General features: G+C 39.7%; 1 protein-coding gene across 6 annotated transcripts in view; it reads right to left on the bottom strand.

Moving 5' to 3' along the window:
• The window catches only part of DCUN1D4 (defective in cullin neddylation 1 domain containing 4), a 38125-nt gene extending 19400 nt beyond the window's left edge, over positions 1-18725 (bottom strand). The window contains exons 1-5 of one of the 6 annotated variants that reach the window (XM_040064066.2): positions 18663-18725; positions 8853-8923; positions 7881-7920; positions 1992-2021; positions 582-696 (exon numbers count right to left, since the gene is read on the bottom strand). In XM_040064066.2, the coding sequence (XP_039920000.1) occupies positions 582-696; positions 1992-2021; positions 7881-7920; positions 8853-8923; positions 18663-18681 (275 nt within the window). In that variant the 5' untranslated portion in view covers positions 18682-18725. Of the gene's footprint in view, positions 1-581; positions 697-1991; positions 2022-7880; positions 7921-8852; positions 8924-13244; positions 13264-18447; positions 18569-18662 lie in introns of those variants that run through there. The other 5 variants (XM_040064063.2, XM_058420600.1, XM_040064070.2 and 2 more) reach the window with 5 other exon arrangements.
• Between the last annotated feature and the right edge of the window lie 5024 nt (positions 18726-23749).

Raw genomic sequence — 23749 nt, 5'->3', positions numbered from 1 at the left:
ACACTTGCAGAGGTCTCGGCTATCCAATACCTATGCCAAAAGAATACACTTTTCATGCACACTCTAGAACTTATTTGGCTTCTACTGTCCAGTGAGAAGTACCCCAATAACCGCTGAACCACAAGCTATCACCTTACCTGGGCAACTTCCCCTTATATATTCAACAACATAACAGAGAGAGACTAGCAGGATTTCAAGAGCTGAGTGGACTATAACTACATTCACTTTTTTGACAGGCTAGAGATTGATAATACATAACCCAGATCTCATGCATATATATGAGAAATTACTACTGTATCCCTTAGAAATTGTTTTTGAACAAACAAGTATGTATTTTGACAGCTGGCAGCTAGAGCAAGTAGGAGTTCCCTACATGCTTCTTGTACATCTAGAGAAAGGTGAGATGCAAAGTGAACCTACATATGCTTATTAATATCCCACAGTTCAATCACCAGCTATGGTTCCACATTGAGAAACCAAGTAAATTTCAATGTAATTCCCATTAGTATTTAAACACATGATATATCAGCTATTCAACTTTAGATATTCCATCAGTCTTAGCTCATGGTAAGATGACATACCCATCATGTCTACTTTTCTTAGCAGATAAATCATCGCCTGCTGCAGGTCTCCTCTTTTTCCTTGGAGGCATCACTTTACTAAAGCAGTCTGATGAACTGCAAGACCGAAGACTTCCTACAGAGGAAATTAAAAACACCAGCACAAAGAAATGAAACTGTTGCAGACCAGTTAAACTGTGTCCACTAATAGGCATATTACAAAGGGAAGGGAATGAAGTTAGGGGCTTTAAAAATTATAAAAGAAATGGTCTCCTTTCAATAGCAAAATTCATCTCACTTTTACATGGTATTCCATGACCAGGTTTCCATTAAGGTAAAAAGTACTATACCAAAATGTACAGTAGCACTAGCATTACTTCAGTCTAACAGCAGTCAAGAACTCACACTATCCTGAAGAAGTATTTAAGTCCTCAAAGGGCCATCCTTATTTTTAGACATTTATTCAAATCTCAGCTTCAGAGAGTTGATCATTGCTTTCTGAAATACAGATGTGAGCAAACACCTACCTCTAGAAAACAGAACCCTTCCTTTTCAAGCCCCAAATTTTTTGTGATACAGAGAGCAAGAGGTAGGAAAGGTTTAGTTTGTTCTTTGGTAAGAGGGGTTTTTTCCTGGGAGTTGTTTTTTTTTTGTTGTTGTTGTTTTGCAGGGACCAGAAGAGACATTCAGTAACCATCAGGGAAAAAAAATAAGTGGCTGGCTGTATTATTTGGACTGGATGGTTCTCAAAAAATGAGGGTCCCCAAGTAGGAAATAGCCAATTCAAGACACGGATGCCAATAAGGTAGCAGTCTTTCCATCCCCTTCTCTCAGCTACATATTCCTATGTCTCTGGTAACTCTTCAGTTTGCCAATCCAGCTCACCAAACCTGTAGATAATTAACCAAAGAAAAAAAGAATAACAACTTTCTGTACATTAGCACAAGAAAGAGCACAGGACCAGCCCTTCTGACCACAGCAAGTCATTAAATTGCTTTTGTTGTCTCATGAAAACAGTAGGCTAACACTCCAGGCAAAATTTTGTCATACTTTCATATACTGAAGACCACACTGACACCTGAGAAAGGTGTGTGTAAGAGCAGCTTGAAGAGCTATCACAGCTCTAAGTGTTACACAGAGAATTTGAAAATAAAAGAAAGAGAGAAGTGAGGTATAAAAATCCAGACAAAGCGATGCCAAAGAAATTTGCAAGAAAACATTAAGAACTGCAGCATTCCTAAGCTATTTTCTCTTTGCTACAACAGCACCCAAGTTCAGCTATGCTTAATTAAGATGCCCGCAAAATCTTTTATCTCACATCACAGCACAGAAGCAAGCAATAAAATTTCCACTGCATTTTGACACCAAGGGAACAGACTGAAATCAGGGGCCCAATTCCCAAAAAATAACTGACAGCAATCTTTTGCTTACCTATTCTTCGAATCTTTGAAAGGCTCTCTCCTGTCATAGGAGAAACACATGTAAGGAACCTTACAGCCTCACAGGCTTTGCTACATGTACGTCATTTCAAACATGCACGGAAACTCTTACACATAAAGTACGTATTTCTCCGGTATTATGTAAGATGCTCAACCCAATTTTTACATCAAGATGAACTAATCTGGTTTCAACTAATAAAGCTTTTGCACTAAGCATGCCTTCTTTGGTCTTTATATTCATTTCTATCTCTTAAGAAGAAAATTAATCTCTCTAGTTCAAGAAATACTCTCCAATTCAAAAAATTCTCCCTATGTATTATTTTTTTTTTAACCCTAAAGCTCCCTCCCCATTATTGTCCCAGGAAAGTGTAGCCATACACTGTCTTTTTGAAAGGGAATTAAGAGCACTGTAAATTCAAATTACAATTTAACTAGTCATCAAAAAAACTTGCAAGTATTATACTCCATAAACTATTACCACAAAAAAATCATAATGGCTGTGTCAAAAGAACATACTTCTAGAAGCACTGTCCAGAATGCATTACAAAAGGAAATTAATGACAATAGTATTTCTTTTCTTCTCAACAATATCAGACATATTTGAAACAGGTAAGCCAGAGACCATTAAAAACTCACAGTACACCCAGTGCATTTTACAAATTAAACAAACTAAGGAACTTGACCTGCAGAATGTCATTTGTCCCATCTGATTATGCCTGCACATTAATGATACTGAAAAACTGTATTCTCAAAAGTTATTGAACCTGTGATACTTGATCTTTTATATCAAATTTCTAAAGACTCTGCCAGTAAATATTTCTGAAAGCCTACACAGACTAAAACACTTGAGATGACAGCAGAACTTAACAGATGGCTAGAAAGAGCCAACAGACTTAAGACACACACTGAACTTAATAAATGAAAATGTGATAGTGAACAAGTCTTTTTGGAAAATATGCGTTTACTTGAGTATAACCTGTAGCTTTCTCATTCCTTTGAGAGCAAATGGATTGGTTTTAAGTGCCTTTGTTTTAAAAAAGTAAAAATCCATTTGTGATGGCCACAGGCATTGGATGCTGATAAAATGCAAGAAAAAAACCTACATTCCCTTCAACCCACACAAATTTGTGCAGTCTACTGGTCAGCTGATTGTGAAAAGAAATATGCAAGCCCTCTATGAAAAAAGAAGCATAGCACAAGATGAAAATAAAATAAATAGAAGTAAAATAAAACAGTTACAGAACAGAGAAATCATTTGGTCAGACCTGCAACCCCATACAAACCAAAGAATTTAACTCAAGAATTCCTGATTGGACTCTCTGCCTCCTTAAAATATAGGATATTCTTAAGAAGATTGGTGAACCTGTTTTAAAGACTTAAACTGATCACAGAATTCACTACAACCCAATTTCTCCAATGACTCCTACAAAAAACTTGTACCCTTTTTGGTTTGAATGTATCTAGTTGCAGCTCCCAAACTGACAGAAAAGGGAAGAAAAGAGACAGCTCAGAAATTGGTAGGTGGCTATTAAATGACACATACACTGCCCTCACACACTGACAGCACACAGACACCAGGTGGACAAACATACTGCAAATGCTTTCAGACACTTTACATCTTAATAACTGAGGTTATTATTATAGTCTTCACTAGGCTTCAGCTGTTGAATAATCTCCAAACTACTAAAAGACAGAGTGTAAGGATTTTACTTTCAAAGCATTTCTTTTGCTACTAAAATTGGTGTATTAAATTTGAATGGCAGTTGTAATTTCTCTGTAATAGCAGAATATTTCTTTCATTTTCATATAAAGCTAAAAATTATCAGTTTGGGTTTTTTTAGTTTGAACTCCTGCAGTTTCTTAATTTACAATACAGCTCACTAATTAGCGATATTAACCTTTCCTACACAAAGCTTTCTAATTCTAAATGTAATTTCTAGGTCTAGCAGTGCACAACTAATTTCACTTCCCAAAGGTCTGACCAACTGCAAACAAACACCCAGATACCTCTGGCTACATGCAAATTTGACAGAATTTTACTTACCAAGTGCGGCTTTGTTGATGTGATTATCTTCAAAGTTTCTCACTCCTAGGCCTCAACTCAAGACTGGCAGAACCTCCTTAGTTCTCACTGGTTTTTTGACAGTTAAAACTAGCATTTGCAAGGTAGAGCCTCCAAATGGCTGCTGAATAGACCACCACCAGCCAAAAGCCTGCCGAGTTTAAATGCTGTTTGCCTATTCAATACTTCCCAATTTGCAGGAGACAAAGCTTCCAAAGGGAAGCACCAACTCAAGAGCTAAAATTCACCCTAGGAAATTAAAAACAATATACAAAATAAAACCCACAAGGGAGGGCCGGACCTAGAATAGCAACAAAACCAGAATAAACAAAACAACAACAACAAAAAAGTCAATAAAGAAGAACTCTAAGAGCTGTGTCCCTACAGAAATGATTTCCAAGCATGGAATTTTCACCTTCTCTAGATAAAACCTGTGAAGAATGCTGCTCTTCTGACACTTCAGCAGAAGGATGCTTCAAAGGAAAAATAATTAGAAACTGTGAATGCTGAAGCAATTGGGAAGATGTAGCTGCTTACTTAATAATGCAACAAAACAACCACAAGCACAGTTAACAATCACCAATTTTCAGACACAAGATGAGAAAACTAAGATACTCATCAAAACATCAAACAACTTCAATCCTGTTGCAAAAGAAAAAAATCATCATCTCTGTCCTGAATTCCCCAGAATTGCTCTGGACTTGAGGGGTTTCTTCTCTAATATAACAAAAGAAAAAAACAGCAGAGACAAAAGCAATTTCTCTCCCTCCAAAGCTTCAAGAACAGCAATGAAGCGTTCTTTTTGTTGAAGGTATTATCTCACTGTTTGAAACAAGCCAGGTGACAACAGGAAGCACACTTTTAAAGACCTTTTAGTCTAGATAAGTAAGTCACAATTTAATTACCAAACCATGACTTTAAGCTATTAAGCTTAAGCTGCTGGATTTGTAGTAATGGCGTAAAAACAACTATTATTTCAAATGTGAGTTTTCCGAGTTGATGCATATACATACTAAAAGAAATTGTTTACAGAATCTGAACACCTGCTGTTCTTACACCTACAAGCAGGTGAAAAGGCAAAGGCCCATGACACATTTGAAGTCTATTTTATTTTTCAGATAGATATGCATACACAATGATAGCACATGGGACTGTAATCATTGTAGGGGACTGGAATTTTGAAACAAGATCCATCTTAGCTCTCAAATCACTAAAGGAATTCTGAAACTGCCACTTCCCTCTAGTTCTTTGATGTTTTAAGGCCTGGTTTCAGAAAGGAAATCTGCCGAATATTAGAAAAGATACAATTTGCTTCAAGTAATTTAAATGTCAAATACATTTTTGTTAGCTTAGAAACGAGTGCTTTGAAGTAAATGTAATATGCATTTTAAAGTTAATATTATTATTAATAAATATTAATCTAAAACTAAGTTTTTTTTTTAATGGCTTTTAGAAATCTCAACCAAGTTTAGATATGAATGTATTAAGTCATCCCCCCCAAAAAAATCCACAATGTAACGACAATAACCATGATACTTATATCAGAAAATCAACAGCAATCTTTAAGGTCCAGGCCAGAAGATTCGGTGTTAAAATAATCTCCGAACTATAAAAAAACTTGATATGGGTTTGGCAACACACAAACCTTTTGCAACAGTTCTTAATCTGACCTTCAAATGAGTTCTAGAGACAGAATCTCAAATCCACAGCACCTATGCAGTTCTATAAATTGCATAACAAAGTTAGTAGGTCTTGACAACTTACTGGGAAACAGAAGTTCCAAAAGCTTAGGCACACTGAAATCAAACAATGTGCAAAAGTAACTCTTTATAGATTCACATGAGTCTCTCCAAGTAAATGTTTCAGAAGCGTCACGTCCCATACACAACAGAAACAGGAAAGTTCACTGTGCTACATTCACAACGGCCAAAATAGCTCCTTGCATGCGTATTTGTCCTCATGAGTCAAATCAAACACACATTTTAACTGAATATGCCTGGAACTTACGCAAACATTTGGGCTTCATCTCTTCCTACAAGGCAACATAAAATACTACAGAAGCATAAGAAATAGTGGAAATAATATCTGAAGACGAGGAGGCAACTTGGCATTATCAACCTCTACTTTGGTTCTCATTTCATATTTGTTTCTGATTTGAAGGGTTCTTTTACAACTATTGCAAAAAATTACACTCTTTAGTGGGATTTTGTGCCCCAACTCATTCAACAGGCACATTTAAACTTTTAAAACAGCTTAATTCAAACAACACAATGCAGGCAAAATAAAACTGTTCATCAAAGCCAGTAACATGATCAAGCACTTTCTAATAGAGGTAATGAGAGTGCCAAGACTAATTTCTTATACTTTATGACAAAAGTGCTAGGCAAGAGGTAAGAAATTCCAAATACCTCAAGTACATCAACACCTAATGATCAGTGACAGAAGGGGACTACCTCAGTGCTTCACAACCGGTCTTGGTGATCAAGAGTAAACAAAGATTATAGAACACACTTTCATATATGAAATCAGTATGTAACAGTTTAGTTTAGAGCACCTATGTCACATAGGAGAAAATTCCAAGTCTCCATCATGAGATGGGAGAGGACATCAGTTCTAAAATACCGACATTAAAATCTCTAACTGTCTTGAACTATCTGCCACAACCTCTTTTTCAGAAGCTTTTCATTTACATGACGAGTTGATTTCAAGTATCAAATCACTAAAATCACTGAAGGAAAGTTATTTCAGAGCTTTTGTGGTTGAGGTAAGGGTTCAAGCATGAAACAAAGTCACCTGCTCCTGTACAGAGGAGGGTGCACAATCCCTAAGTGAGCTCTGTCCAATCCCAAGCAATGCAGTCCTGTGCATCTCTTCTCATTGCTCTAGGCTAAGAGCACGCTAGATTTCTAAGCGTGTGCCAGAAATCTCCAGGAGGAGCTTACAGCTCTCTCCACTTCCCTAAATGCTCAAGGTAACATCAGCAAATATAGCCATCATCTCAGGATAGTGAAAAAGCTTTGAGTCAGGTGGTAGGACAGACATGGTCAGTTTTAAACAATAGTTCTGCTGAGTGAGTGATCAGGGCTTGAAGCCAGTAGGTTATTTCCCTCCCTCCTCAGGTATCACGCCTGAAACATAGGAAGGAAAGAAGAAAAATAAATCAAGGAAACTGCCAGCTCACAAGTAAAAAGTGCAAAAGGAGGTAACAACTCTTGCAAAACATCAAGTCATAAAGCTCAGATGCTGACAAATCAAGAATGGCAGTAAGCTGGTACCAGGCACCTGAGAAGGCGGCCTCAAAAAATTAAGGCATTTCGTCAAACAAAACACAGATAGGAGCTTATAAATCGGTACTACTCAGGCACTGACTGAAAATCTGCACAAGAAACAGAAATAACCTGCATCAGAACCAGTCAAGAAAAAAGCTGGTTGTCTGGAGCACAGCATTTAAACTCGGTCACAGGCATCACAACAGCCAGAAGAGATCTTGCTCCTGCTCTGTTCTCACTAATGCTCTTTCAAGAGTCAAAACACTGTATGAACATGGAAATTCTGTGGCCCAACAGATTGAGTCCCAGGAGTGAGAAATTTTTCATTAAATCTTCAAAACTGAGAGATACTAAAATTACAGATACTGTTGAAACCTCTCCAAGTCCTTAATAATTCAATAAATTAAAAGCACAAACACCTATTTTGAAAAAAACTAAGAAACTCTGGCACTTGCATCCTAAAACAATTTTCAGTTATGTCATAGAGACTTGTTTAATAAAGTGTGTTTAAACTGTTCCAATCTACTTTTACTCCATCCCTATTAAATACCTGTCTGGTGATCGTCTTGACCAACGTCCTCTGTCAGATTCTGCAAGAAACAGGAATGATGCAGTTAAACAAGATGGTGATCTTCATTCTTCTGTACCATTTTTAACTTTTACTTGATATTAATATTCAATCTAACTACTTGAGGATCATCTAACTAAGACTGCAGTCTCTGTGTTTTCATTCATATTTATCTAAAAAATTACCCTTGCAAATTTATCTAAAAAGTTCAAGTAAATTGAATTCGATAAATATTTTTGAGTTTTTTTAATCAAAAATGTATCAAATTATTTCAAGAGTGGAAAGAATCATTAGGTGGGGAATTAGCATTATTGTATTGAACAATTCCACCAATAAATGCAGCATTAGAAGGACTAAATTTACCATTCAGCACAGAAATGGCTTTGTTTAAAGATAAACATACATATGCATTCCCTAGGAAACTGATTAAAAACCAACTGAAATCTTGGAAACAAGTTACCCCCTTCTACAAGCAGGGTCTTTTCCACTAAATTTGCAGTGTACACACAGAAACTGTATCACCATTTCCAGCTATGGTTGCAATAACACAAATGAAAATACACAACACATAAGCAGGGAGAATCTTAAAAAAAAACTTTCACTTTTTGCATGTGTGTAAGAGGACAGCTTGCTCATTTGATATGTTTTCCAGAAGAACTGTAGGAAACTGGATAAGTATGATGATTACCATCACTTAATGCATCCAAGAAAGCTTGTATGGAGGCAATATCTAAATCCAATGTTCAAACAAAGCTCAAAGTCCACTCTGACCTCTGGAGTATAACATTTTACCTTTTACTAATACTGCTTATCTCTTCACCAATTCAAGCCCAACAGCCTCTCATACAAGGCAGTTATAATTTCTAGAAGTGTAATCACTTTATGATTTCAAACATGAAATATTCTGAACCAAAGCCCTAGCTCTTCTGCTAAGAGAAAATGGCAAGTCATTACCAGCCTATTGAGGGTGTGGTAAATCTTGTGAATATTTGCCAGCGTTGATAGATGAGAATTCAGTTGAAAATCTAGAGGGGGGAAAAAAAAAGTTTTAAACTTCTGGTTTCCAGATGCAGCAGTCACAATTGTCCTATGTTCTGGCTATTTAATAAAATCATCACAGAACTATAAAATGAAAGTCATCTCAATACTTTTTCAGCACTGATATTTTCAACACTTGAGTAGAATAACTGAAATCTGCAAAAAGATATCCTATGTATGTATTTTTTCTTAAGGCATGGATGACCCTCAGCAGAACAGAAGTATAGCTTACCATAGCTATTGTTTTCTTAATTGCAATTTCTTTTCCTTTCCATTGGTAATCATTATAACTTCCATGTTACCCAGTCCCTCTGTTTCACCTATTCCAAAACAAAGTACCATGCAATATTCTAAAATCATTAATACAGATCTTAATTTTTTAAAAATCTATTTTTATTAATACACATGTGCTTGCCTTTATAGTAATTCCCTTGCAAAAATAAGTGACTAGAATACACTTGCACAGTTGAAACATGGCTTTTTAATAACAAACCAAAGGTCACAATGCAGCAGCTGTTAAGACAAGAGCAAAAAACCCTGATAATAAAATATTCTGACACTTCCTGCAAGAAGCCATAGAATAGACGTTAATTTTGCTTCCACACTCCAAATATAAAACCCTTGAGTTTGCTTCAGTTGCTAAAGAGCAACAAACTAATTTTTCTCTATTCTTATGAATTCCCTATTTTTGCTAGGAATGTGGTGAGAACAAAACTGGAAAGTAAGTAATTTACAAAAGAACACTCAGATCCAGCCAGATAGCAGGCAAACCAAGAAGAATCTCAGAAGCTGAACACAAACCAGCCAAGAGGGCTTAAAGACAACCAACTACAATAGAGTATCTCCATTTAAACTAAAAAGAAATTAGCTACCCCACTAGAACTCATGAGCCAAAACACTCAAGAGAAATGTACTGTGATAAACTAAGTATTCCAAGCAAACTTCTTCTGTATGTGAAAAGCTTCTCTATGTGCCTAGTGTCACTACCCAGTTAATGCACTAAAGCATTTCTAATATGAGACATTTCATTTGGCTTTGCCCAGCAACTGGTGCAAGATGCAAGTAAGGTCAAACACATAATTCTCATATTTCCATCCAGAGCATTTCAAAGGAATGCTCTCAAGATACATTTAAGATGACCCAGATAAACAAGAGTCATCATTAAACATCTGACTGCCAAATCAGTGAACCACACTGCTATGAAGTTAAAAAGTGGAACTGAAGAAACTGCCTGCTCTAAGTGTACTTGTTACACACATCACTGTGGAATTCTCTTGTCACAGTGAAATAAAAAAAACAAAAAAAAAAACTTCTAGGAATCATACATTTCATTCATTATGTTAGCCAGAGTATAATTTAATTAATTGCTACCTAATTCTTAACACGTTGTCTCCAACCCACCATAGCAATTCAATTGCTCTGTCAGAAGTACCAGAGATGGAATTTCCAGCTTTAGCTAACCTTACATGTACAAAGTCAAAGACAATCCAAATCTTCTTACCTAGCTACAATAGGAAGGTCTTGAACCTTGAACAGGGTGCTAGAGTTTTTCCTGCATTAAGTGCTCAATAAAGTTCCATTTTTGCTAGTCAAACAATACTAAGCAAAACCATTCTGCAAGTAAAAAAATAATCCTGAGTTTCTTAGTCAACCCTCAATTCAATATAAAGCAGTGAGAAATAACAAAAGGAAAGGGGGACAAACAGGGATATGGACAACAGGGAACATAAAAGCCATTCTGAGGAGGGCAACATTGAAAGATAAGATTTGATTTGTTAACTGGTAGATCAGACTAAACTTTCTGGAATATGAATTTCACAGTTTCCCTTACTGCTTAGCCGAAAAACTACAAAGAATATTGAGTTATTAGAGAAACCAGTTATAACTGGAGATAAGAAGCTGAGAACACTAAGCAAGTATTTATTTATTCTAATCTAATATTAACTTTAGATAGAACTCTTAAAAATGGTTTAAAAGATATTCTGAAATTAGAATTATATATAGGTATCACCTTTGAAACAAAACATTCCTAGGCACTTCAAAACATACTTTATGCCAGTATGTTTTACATGTCCACTGGAAATATTCACACAATTTTAAGCTGCTGCTTCAGAAACAGGTTACATAATTATGACGGACTAAGCAGGGAAATACAAATATATTTTTCTAGTTCTCATATAAGAAATATCACACTACACATCATATGGAGGACCAGAGTCAAAAGTTTTCCGTCTTTCACAGGGGAAGCTGCACAGTGTAGGAATATTATCTAAAACTGAAAACAGGTTTCTTTTACAGTTATAAAAGCAAATGCAAGCAACACCCATTAAATTAGGGAAGTTAAATTACAGCTCGGGTTATTCTCTAAATTGGTCAGTAGCCAGTGTTTGCTTGAACTATATTTCAAGAATGATACACAAAGCATCCTATGCCACTGTGAAGAAGCCTATTAAAAATTGTTTTTAAGAAACAAAATCCCAAGAATAACACCTCCCATGCTCAAATAACACAGTCCGGGAATTTTGCAAAAACAGCACTGATCAACAGTGGTCAAGGTGGCAAGCAGTTGGACAGCTGGCTGCAACTGTATTCTTCAGGAACACACTCTTGCCCCTCCACCTCCTAAACTTTCCACACATGCTGATGCAGCCTCCAAAGCTGTGCCTGATGATCCCCTTGGTCAGCCCACTCACTTGGAATCTTATCCACGAAATAAATAAACAAACCCTGCCAGCCCAGCACTCTGAACCAGATCACCAAGGAGCTGCAATACCAGCTGTAGAGGAAGAACCAGGAAAGGTCTTCTGAAGTGGGAGCAGCAATGTGTTAGGTTAATCCACCTGTCCATCCCAGTGCCGCTATGAGAGGAGCGCTACATCACATGAAGCTATACACTCTACAGCCGGTTGTATGAGCTTTGCACGAATAATGCCATCATGTGTGAAGCTATTTTTCACCTGAAGACAAGAGTTCCAAAGCACCTGATTTTTTTTTTTTTTTTTTTTTTTTTTTTTTGCTACAGAAACTACATCCGGCTCTGGGGTCTTCAGCATGCAAAAGACATGGACCTGTTGGAGCAAGGTCACACAACTGGAGGAATGGAACACATCTCCTATGAAGACAGGCTGAGAGTTAGAGTAGTTCAGTGGGGAGAATAGGAGACTCCAGGGAGATCTTACAGCACTTTAAGTGCACTTAGAGTACTTCAAGAGGACTTTTAAGAAAGCTGGAGAGGGACTTTCCAGAAGAGCCCGTAGTGACAGGACAAAGAGGAATGGCTTCGAACTGAGAGTAGGTTTAGATTAGGTATCAGTAAGAAATGGTTTTCTGTGAGGCTGGAGAGACCTTGGCACACGTTGCCCAAAGAAGCTGCGGATGCCGCAAGCCTGAAGTGAGGCTGGATGGGGCTCTGAGCAACCCGGTCATGGTGGAAGGCATCCGTGCCCATGGCAGGGGCATTGGAACTCGATTATCTCTCAGGTCACTTCCAATTTAAGCCATTCTAAGATCCTGACTACCAGTTTCTTGACCTCAAATCAGAAGAAGGAAACCTGCTTGCTTTCAGTAAATACTGAAATATGATACGTGGAAAGCTCACTACGACTTTAGGGGTGTATGTCAAACAAGCATACGTATTTTGTTTAATAAATTATTTTTCATGAAGAAAGTAGCTGATCTTCTGTGAGGTCTGAAGCAATGAAAATTCCAAATAATATTAAATACTTTTCAGAATGTAATGTCAAAAAAAAAAAAAAAAAAAAAAAAAAAAGATAATTGCAAATGCACAACCCAGAAAGGAAAAGAAATGACAGAGCCAACCTAATTCCATGGAATTTAAACCTTGTCTGCAGTCTGTCATTAACACAATGCTAAGTGTTAAAGGCTGGGTTAGTCAATTAGTTACAATCATATACAATTTAAAATTAAAAAGAAAACATTTTAAAAATAAGGTTTTAGAATATTATAGGTTAAGGTTTAAACTATGGACCTGAGAGTTACAGAGAGGTAAAAGAAACAAGAGCTAGCCGGGCTTGCTTCCATCACAAACTAGAGAGAAAACATTCTACACCCTCTCATTAATGCACACATCAAATAAAAAAGAAAACCAAAAAATTCAACGTATCTTAAATATAAGCAAATTATACAGGTAAACTGTAAACTCAAATACACTAGTTTCCTATCTGAAATGAAAAAACTTTCAAGGTCAAATCCCAATTTTTTATCAGAAGGAGCAATGTGTTGCCCAACTATTTAAATGAACATCTAAATACAAAAAAAAAAAAGTACCTGCCTGAACAAAAACTTTACCTTAGTTCCTGCTGTGGAAATTTAAAGCTTGGACAAAACACAGCTACAGGGTGCAGTACAATCTATTAAAAATCTAGTAAAAAATTAACAATAGTAGTAAACAAGAGATCAGCTGACTCCAAGTTTCCTTTAAAAGCTTCTAAATTTTTTAAGCAAATAGAAAATATATACAAAAATCTCACTTTAACAGTAAGTCTAAAAATAGTTATCCATAATAGATACGCCATATATATATAATATTAAAATTTAAACACTGAAATAGCAGTAGTAATAACATAGTAGTAATTCTTATTACTGCTAAGATATACCTGCAAACTTCTCAGAAAAAAAATTAACAGAAAGCACACATCAGGCGAACTCATGTCTAAAAATTAAAATCGCATGCCTAGGCTTTTATTTAATAGCTTTCCTTACTTTCAAGTAATAGAGCTAGAAAAAAAACTTGTAGTAGCACTGGCAGTAATAGTTCAAAGTTCTGTTGCCTTAGTTAGCTTTAAAATTAACTTTACTTGTTCAAAAAAGAATCACTTAATCTTCTATGAAATATACTATTTTATGTTCTGTAGTCTACTTACAGAATTATCCTAACAGCGATACAACTTATATTGATGAATGATTAATTGATTAATGAACTTAGATGTTCAGATCTGAAACCTACATTTGGTGAAAGCCCTCAACGCTCACATTCAGGAAGCAAAATTTTTGTATTCATTACTAAATACAGAAGGCAAAAGAAAAACGTACAGCAGTCTTATTTACACAAAAACAACACACCTGAAGACTGAGAATCCTAAACTGCAGCACAGAGAAGATCGGAGCTGACTCAGCATTCCTGTCAAAAACAGGATTAAGAATCTATTTCCAATGTGTCTGTAGCTGTATCCCTGCAGGCAGTGACACCCTACACCAGGGCCAACCCGAGGAAGAAGCCTTTCTCCCAGTCCACCATGTGACAAAAAGCCTTGGGCCAAGGGAGCCAGAGAACAGGCTTGAAAAGCAGGGTCTGTCTTGATTTGGTGTGGTCAAATAAAGGGCATGATTCAGAAAGTAAGGAAAACAGAAGTGAATTCCAGCTTGAAAAGTAAGGACATGCAATTAGATGGGATGATCCAACCTATCTTGAGGAGCATCAGGACCTAGCCATTAAAGCCAAAGACACGAAACTGCAGAACGTTTCTCCCAGAACTGCCAGAGCTACTGCTGACACCAGCAGCATCCAGAACCCAGTTGCAATTTTGTGTACATTTTCCAAACACAACAGCGTAAAAAGTTCTGAACCAAAACACTGACTGACTTGAGCTAGTAAATAAAAAACCCTACAGAAAACCCAAACCCAAGCAAGAAAATGTGGTAGGAGTTACTACAGGCACGCTAAAATCATTTAAAGGTAGGCATTCAACTCTTAACATTTGGTGTTGCCACTCAGAACGACTACTGCAACAAAATATTTTAAGATCACTGCATGCTACATAGACAGGAAAAAGCATAATTCTTTTTTGCCCCCATAGGAACAAATCTTTTTTCTACCTATGTGTTTTTGGAGGACCCTAATCTGAAGGCTCGTTTACAAAGAGAGTACAGCAGTTTAAAGTGAACTGAGAATTTTAGAGCAATTTAAACAGTGCAAAATTTGCGTAACTGCTACTTTAGTTTGAATACATTTCCATTTATTTTAAATTGATTGAACAAATAAGAGCTAGGCTAATTCTCCTATACTAAAATATAGAATAAAATACTCTGCACAACTGGCTCATGGCAGGATTTGGTTTTGCTTGGGAGGGGGTGATTGTGGCTGGGTGTTTTGTGCTATATAGAAAAGATCTAACACTAAGTGGGTTTCTGGTGCAAAACATCTGCTTCTGTTGATGAAAAGTGTTCCTCCAGTCTAACACTTATTCCACCATCATATTAATTCAAAGAAGTGCCAGTGAGCTAGTTTTGCATCACTGGCTGCCATGACCCAAGAGCTGTTTGCAAGCATTACTCTTAACTTCATGCTAGGTGTCATCTGGCATCCTACAAAGGGCATAAAGCTAATATAAGCTTTTCATCTTGTGCTCTAGCTAATTCAGCAGAAATGCAACCCTGTCTAGCACATACTGCTGGGGTATCCAGTACCATGCACATGTGATATGCATCATGATGGAGCTGCAACAGCCTTGGAACAGTTACACCAGTCAGAATCATTACTGTCCCAGCTGCCTGCTTCTTCCTCCCTGCCAAAATTTACTGACCCCACAGCTCTGCCAGGAGCACAGGCCACGGGCACATTCCCTAATCCACTTCAGGCAAGAAATCAACCTGTCAGTTCAGACAGCTTGAGTAAGTGGCAAGAGCTAACCCAGGTACATTTGACTGAGTGGGTTAGAGAGTGCTCCTACAAACCACTTTACCAACAGAACAAGGGAAGCAGTAATCTACAGCTAATGAGCAGCAATGAGCAGCTGCAGCAGACCCAGTCCCACAGTCTATGCAGACACATATCTGCATCAAGTGTGTCACACCAGTCAGCTCCCCAGGATAAGCTAAAGCCTTGCAGCTCTAACTATATATATAACCATCTATATACACACAATTTTATATGTATATACGCATACCCCCCACTGAATGAACTGGTAGTTGTTTCAATCTCTTTATGAGGCAAAAGTAAAAATACTGTTTATCATCAGACCATGATTCTGAATAAAACAATTTAACTGGTGAGTACAACAAAGATGCTGGCACATTTAAACTAAGGGTTCTGCTTCAAGCCCCTGTGAGTAGTCTTACTTATTGTAGAATAAATAATTGCACTATTAAATGCTCTAATATTTGAATTGGATACAAGAGTTAAACACTTTCACAGGACGTACTGTACTTCCTAGTGCTATGCTTTTTGGCAAGCACAAGATAGACAAACGAAGCAAGTTATCCTCTTCTGCTTGAAGACACAAACAAAACTAGGAACTAATGCTTTGAAAAAGCCCAAAGTCTTTGCTTTCAATACCTGCAAAGAAAGTGTAGGAGGAGGGGAATTAAAGAAAACACCCGATTAATAATTCATTAAGAGTTAGCACAAGAAGTACTCAGACAAAAATAAATTTAAATGAAGTTCTGCAATTACACAAGTAAGAGCTCACCCTCATACAACAGAATGAAGAGAAGCAGTAAAAAAAAAAAAAAAAAAAAAAAACTTTACCTGCCCAATTTAACCTATTGTATGGTCTTGTACAGAGGCTTTTACAATTGTAGCTACAGAAGCTACAAGAAACTTCTAAGCAAATACCTTCAATAGAAAAAAGGAAAGCTGATTTTCTCATATAACGTGAAAGGTGTGTATTCAGACAGTAAAACTGAGACTGAGCAAAAATGTATTCATGGAGCTCATAACATGAACTCCATGAATATGGAGTTCATAAAAAGAGATAAGAAAAAGGTGGCTCAAAATAAGCTTTCTGTCAAGAGACTACCATAAGCCAGCTTCTGTATGTGCAAAGCTGTGCTATGAACACTTCTTACTTCAAGCATTTAGATCAATGAAAAAAACCCAACCACTATGAAGCTAGAGATAATAAAATTAGCTAATTAGGAAAACATACCTATTTAAAATAACACATATAAAAGAAAAAAAAAATTGAGGGATTAGATTTGATCACTCCACAGCACATTTTTCATGAAAAGCCAGTAACAGCTGAAGGCTAAGGAAGACTACTCTTCCTATTTTCTGCAAAAAAAAAGTTAAAATTAAAAAGAATTAAAAACCGCTATGTAGTCTAAACATCCTACATGAGGGAGCCCTGGAATATTTTAACCGTAACTCACACATGTATATAATGAGGACCTGCTTTTTTTTTTTGGACAGGGCACATGACAAAAGACACTGAACAGAAGGCATTTTCTAGAATAATTACTCTTCCATTTCTAATATGAGGTAATTATTTCTGCTTCAATGGCAGCCTTCACCGCCAACACATAACGATCCCTAAATATAAAGGTAAAATAAACCAGAACCACTAAAAGAATTATAAAACCTTATGAGTTAGAGCCTTTTGCAGGCTGCCCCTGTACAGCATCTCATTTTGAGAGACACAGAAGGATTCAAGAAAACCCAGGCATTATGCAGCATTTCTTTCCACCACTGCTTTCAGGACTTTGTCCAAAAGTCGGACCACCATTCATTAACACGTGATCAAAGCTTCAATTTTCATTATCTTTCCCACAAACAAGTTCTACAGCAATAAAGCATCTCCGAGCTGCAGCTCCTTTCGCAGTGAGAAGGCGTTCCTGGGAGATTTCACAGGCACGTCGTTGTGGCAGGACAGCTTTGTGCTCAGGACGACAGCCTGGTGTCTCCGAGGGACGCGAACGGTGCCTATCCCCGAACCCCGGCCACCCCACGGCCACTCAGATGCGTGACCCGTGCACCACGCAAGCCGCCTACAGCAGGCGGTCCGTGCTGCTCGGAACGCACAGCCAGAAACTAATGTGGAGACAAAGCCCGCGCTACGCCCCTCCAGAAGAGGAGGCGCGATCCCCCCGAGCTCCCCAGGGCGGGCGGGGACGGCTGCTCCGGCCGGGGGTCCGCGGGGAGGGGGTAGAGCGCCGCGCCGCCGCAGGGCCCACTGGGAGTTGTAGTCCGCCACGCCGCCTCCCGCCGCCCCGTTGCATGGGGCCGCCATCGCTGGGACTCCACCTCCCACCATGCGCCGCGGCTCCAGTCCCCCGCACAAGCAGCTTGGTTCTCCCGCACCGGCCCAGCGGAACGCACTGAATTCACCCCCGCCCGTCTTCCCCTACACACGCAGCTCCGCAGCCCGCGCTCCCCTCGGCAGTCCCGGCTCTCTCACAGCCGGCGAAGACGGCCGGCAGCAGCCTCACCCGCTCGCCAGCTGGGTCGGGCAAACTGCGTCACACCCTCCGTGCGCCCCCGGCCCTCTCCGGTGCGGCTGCCCCCGCCCGCTCCCGCCCCCGCCCCCCGGTAGCTCGCCGAGCGCGGCGGGGCTCCCGCTGTCCCCGCGGGGGCCCCACCGCCAGGCACGCACACACCGCCCCGCTCCGCGGCGGTCCCGCACCCGCGGCCCTGAACCCTTCCCCAGCATCGGGAGTCCCGGTGGGGGTTCGGCCAAGCATCACGGGTCAGGGGCAAGAGAAGCCGCCCCCGGCCGGGCAGTTCTTTCGGCCAGGCAGCGGAGCGGGCGGCGGGCCCGGCCCCAGCGCTACTCACTGACAGCGGCGGCATCCGAGTGCATTTTCGTGCAGCGCCGCACACGCTGCCGACCCGGCCCGGCTGCTGCCCTGCTCCCAATCCAGAGCCTGGGCACGGACACCCCCGCCCCGCCCACTGCCCGTGGCCATTGGTCCGGGCTGCCGGGGAACGCGGCGACTCCCGCCCTCTTACTGGGTGAGGCCCCTGCCACTCTCCCTCTGACTGCCCCGCACCTTCCTCCCGGCCTCCCATTGGACAGAACACCGAGCGGGCCGCGCCTCTCTCCGCTCTCACTGGGCTCTGGCGCTGCCAGTTTTTCCCGGCCTTTAAAGCGCGTGCAAAGAGAACCACTTTGTGTCACCCGCGGCGCTGATTGGCTACGAGGACGAAGGGCCGCGCCCACGCACCGACGCGATTGGCTGATCTGAGAAGGGGCGTGGCCCCGGGGCTGCCCGGCCCTTTCGGAGGCGCGGACGGGCGGGGAGTGCCCGGGGCGGGGGGCGGCCGGACTGCGGCACTTTCTCCTTCCGTGATTCCCCACGCGGTGCGGCCAAATCACCGGCTAGTCTAGAATTATTCTTTCTTCCTTATTTGTTCCCTCTCCCTCTTCCAAAGGAGAACAAACGGCAAGCTGCCAACGCCAGCCGAGCGCACACGAGTGTCAGGTCAATGTTAGAGCAGCGGCAGGATGGGCGGTGGGGAAACCTGGGGCCACGAGTGCTCCTTGCGGGACCATGGCAGCGGCTCATGGCCCTAGGTATTGTTCTCGATCCTAGAAACCGAGCGCGTGGAGCCACCCTCCGTTCCCTCTGCTTGCACAAAGAGGTCGCCACCCCGCAGGTCATTGCTGCTTAGCATGCGAGCTCAGCACCCCGTGTCGTTTCCTGGATGAACTCCGTCCCTGGCACCACTCGGGGCTGAAACACAGATGCGAAGAGACTGCTGGAGCAGCGTCTGTGCACAGTGGAGGATTATGAAGACAGAACTGAGTCATGAAAAAAACCCTTCCGCTAAGAGGTTAAGTTAAAAGAAAGTCAAGGACTATGAAACCGAGGTAGTGCCAGATTTAAGGTAATTGTCCCTTTGGAGTAATGCATTAATATACAGTCCTGAATTAACTGATCACAGGGCTGTTTGTGTTTCTTTGGCGTTTATTCTAAGCTTTGCCTTACTCAGAGAGTCAGGATGTGCAAGTGCAGATGATTTATTTTGCTTATGTTTTCCACTGAAAAGACGATGGAGTCCACAAGCAAATGAATCTGCTTTTCAAAGGTCATGTACTAAAACCCACGTCAGAGCAATGAAAGCTTGCATTATTTGAAATTCTTACTTACTCACTAACTCGTTGAAATGATTTCTAGAGAACTTCCTGCCTTGTCTAAGGATATTTTCCTATTTTCACCATCTTTTCTTTAGCTCAGTTGGTTAGTGTTAATAACACTAAGGTTGGAATTCAGTCCCCATATGAACCATTTACTTGAGACCTGGGCTTGGTGATTCTTGTGAGTCCCTTCCAATTTAGGACATTCTGTGATTCTGTGAAACCTCTGGGAAAAAAGAGAAGAAAAAAAAATGGCAATCCACACTAGGTTTCTCTTCTTTGGTAGTTCTATAACCTCCCACATGCCAGACATTCACATTAGTATGTGTCATCCCAAGTTCTTATACCCAATAGGGCCACCACTGAGTAGCACTTCATCTGATCTAATTCTGGTTTAAGAGGAACAATTCCGTTAGGGGTGTCTGTTTGTTCACTTGACCATAAAAAGCATGCAGGCTGCTAGTTCAGAATAAAAATGTGTTCAAAAAGAGAACTTCTTCCATGCCTTACAAAGTTGTAAATTGATACAGATATAAAGGAAGGTGGCACAGAAAAAATGGGTTTTGTTGTATCTGAAAACAGAAAGATTTGTACTTCCCTCCATTTATATTAGTCTAAAATGAAAGATACTACTTGGCCTTAAAAATATTTCCTTAGATTACAGCTTCTGTAACTACTTCCATTCTAAAAGCAAATAGGTTTGACAAGCAAAACTTCAACATATTTTTGAGTGCACAAGTATAATCCCTGACCTTTAAAAAGGAGATCTGCAAAGAATTCCATAGGGAAACATAAAAGAAACTTTGTTTTCTTAGCTTCTGCCTGCTAAACAGGAGCTTCATGCATCAACCAGAAAAGGCCTGCTCCATGAGAACGAGGCCCGTTAAAACATGCACCTTCATTCCAACCTCAAGGAGTTATAAATAATCCCCTTTGTTACCACTAGCTGTAAACAACTGTGGAGGTCTCCAAGCCAACAGATGCTACAAAGTCAGGCCATTATTTCCTTTCTGAAGCCTGAGTTTATAAAATGCAGAAATGCTTCATTTTACATAGAGCAGATCAATCAGGCCATGGTTGATCAATCATTGTATTGGGTCACTTGGCAAGGTTCTGATAGCAGAAGGAGTACAGTAGTGGTTTCTGTGAGAAGCTGCTAGAAACTTCCCCTGTGTCTGAAAAGCCAGTGCCAGACAGCTCCAAGACAGGTACATCAGCGATGGGGATAATGCCACCATGGTAACATATCTAAGAAGGAAAAAAAAGTTATTGCCCGGTTGCACAGGGGGGTGATAAAGTGGCTTTGGTCGGTATCTGGCATCTAGCCAGGATGGAACCACCACATGGACAGAGACAGCTTAAGCAGTTCCACCATTAGTGTCTTAATACTTACCCTCCTAGCATCCTTTCTTTTATTCCAGAACAATCACTTGGACAGCTAAATAGCAAGGTAGGTCAAAGAGCAAAACTGTCCTCAATGTTCCCAAAAAGCAAAAAATTCCAAAACAAAACAAACCACTCGGCACTTCTTTTAGTATCGTTTATTTGTTTCTTTTCCCCGACAGCTGAATATCCAGATCTGGCTTACTACACATATGTGCAAGTCCTCCCATCAACGACACAGGAGAGGAATAACAAACCATGGAAGTGGAGAGTGGCAGTAAATGCATCTGCCAGTTTACACACTGTTAGATCAAACTTGAAACTGCAGACTTTTCTGAAGAAAGACTGCCACTGTTTGTTCTTTTTACTTTTGCATTGCTTTTTTGAATTGATAACTAAAATGGTAACCACATAAAAAACTTAATTGTAGACTGTGAAAAATACTGGATAACATGAGAAAGAGGAGCCATTTACTTAGTTGTATCTTCTTCACTATCAGAAACAGTGCAGATGCGTCTTTGAGAAAGAATTTCCAAAAGAAAACTATTTCCAAAGGATATCAGACTCCAGATTGCTAAAGCCATTGTATCTTTTGAATACTTTTATTCATCTTGCTTTGCTTAGAAACAAGCTTGAAAGTTAATTTTAGGCACCAGGATCACAAGCCATGATGTGTTTTACAAGTCAGAGGGGGAAGATAATTGTATTGAAGAGAAAAACATTACAAAGAAGAATTTGCCGAACATTAAGAAAGCAGATAAAGCAGAAACAAAGCACAGTGCAGGGTATTGTCAAATAAACAAAGTGCCTGCAAGAAGCCCAGCAATCACAGTTCTAAATCATTTCCAGATATGAAGAGGTAACTGATACCCAAGTCAACACAACTTTGTGTAATGCTTCGGAAAAGATTTTTCATCCTCATAGTTACAATGGAAAAACCTATCACCTGTGAGCTATTCCTGCTTGGTATCAGCAAACTGCTAATTAGGGAAAAAGAGGACCTCAAGTGGCAGAAAGCAGCAGCTGCAGATTATACGAACTGCTTCAAAACGCTACTCATTCAACAGTTCAGCTCATTTTAATCTCCCCGTTCCATGGACCCATACTATGTTCCCTGTTGAAGTGAAAAGGTCTGTTCTCTAGCAGAGACAGACTTGCTCCACGGGTACATTACTTTGGTCCAAAGGTCCTTCTGTAACATCCTGCATACAAATGTCATTTTATATACATGAGAAAAATTATGTTTCAGGGCTGTTGACACTTAAATTCTTACATTCCAGTTATAGGGATTTTTCCAGCTTCAGATTAAAATTTTACGTTCTCTTCATTCATCATGAGGCAACTCTAAGCAGCCAAGCTTGAGAGCAGCTAATTTCTTCTTGAACCCTGGGGGTGCATCAAATCAGCCAGCACCTCTCTCTAGGGCCACAGAGTTCCCTCACTGTCAGCAGAGGACTGTGAATTCTCTGTTTTGTTTCAATGAGACAGGTGGGAATTGGTTACCTGTACCGTTTAGCTGAAACGACGTGTTTCAATAACATCAACTCTGGTTCAAAACCAAAGAGTGTCTCCAGCTTCTGCTCAGCCTGTAGCTGCAACCCTGTTTTTGAAAATGGGAAATAACAATTTCAGGTTTTTCTTAGCCCAAGAGGTTTGAACTGCAGCTCCCAGGTTTTGGAGTGCTCTGTAACAACACCCGAGTCACTGTGCCTGAGTCAAGGCAGGAATATATATTTAAAGGAGACTGGAGTCTCCACCCTGCTGAAGAATCCATGACAATTACCCTCAGAAGTTGTTCTCATATATGTTACCTGGAGTTCTTTTTTATTCCAAGATACGTAATGGTATGCCCCTGATGTACTGCTGTCTCTTCCTGATCATTCCTATAATCTTCAACTGACCTACAGAGAATTTCAGAGGATGGGATTTGGAGTACAACAGAATACATATTATTTAGAAGTCAGATATATGTGATCTAGACCTTTACCACAAGCAAAAGTTCAAACATTTAGTAAATACTGCTTATTTTATACATTTTTTTCTTTGCATGCCATCTCTGAATGCATACAAATATCCACAAACTTTTTCTTTCATAACATACTTTCTTATGAAAGCTGAGATGAAGAAAGTATGATTAGAAAACTAAAAGATTAGTCACACACCCCTGCAGCAGGACCTGTTCTAGCACATTTCTGTCATAGTTTGAAACAGTGATTATGACTTAGATAGATAATGCAGTTTTCTAAACCACTGAGAAACAAAGGATTAGATCAGTGTGTAGGTGTAAGGACAAATAAGGTTTAGTTTTAGCTTCCCAATTCTAACGACAGTAGTAGAAGAAATACACAAACAGTTTGTGGTCATGTTTTTTTCTCAATCATTCTGATAAAATAATGCAAATATCAACAAATATCAGCTACTAATTACATACATTAAACTACACAAGCTACTTAGGAGAATATTCAAACTTCAGATTTTTTCACTACATGTGGTCAACAGGAACCTTCCTAATGGGGTGAGCATGTCTAAATCCTGTAAAAAAAATCCATTAAAATATGCTCAGAGATTTTGAAGGTTACATGCAGATATGATTTATAATCTGATCTGTTATGCAAG

The sequence above is a fragment of the Hirundo rustica genome, chromosome 5, assembly GCF_015227805.2.
Source record: "Hirundo rustica isolate bHirRus1 chromosome 5, bHirRus1.pri.v3, whole genome shotgun sequence".
Lineage (NCBI taxonomy): Eukaryota > Metazoa > Chordata > Aves > Passeriformes > Hirundinidae > Hirundo > Hirundo rustica.
The sequence above is the reverse complement of the archived record's forward strand: the minus strand, read 5'-3'. Positions and strand labels throughout refer to the sequence as shown.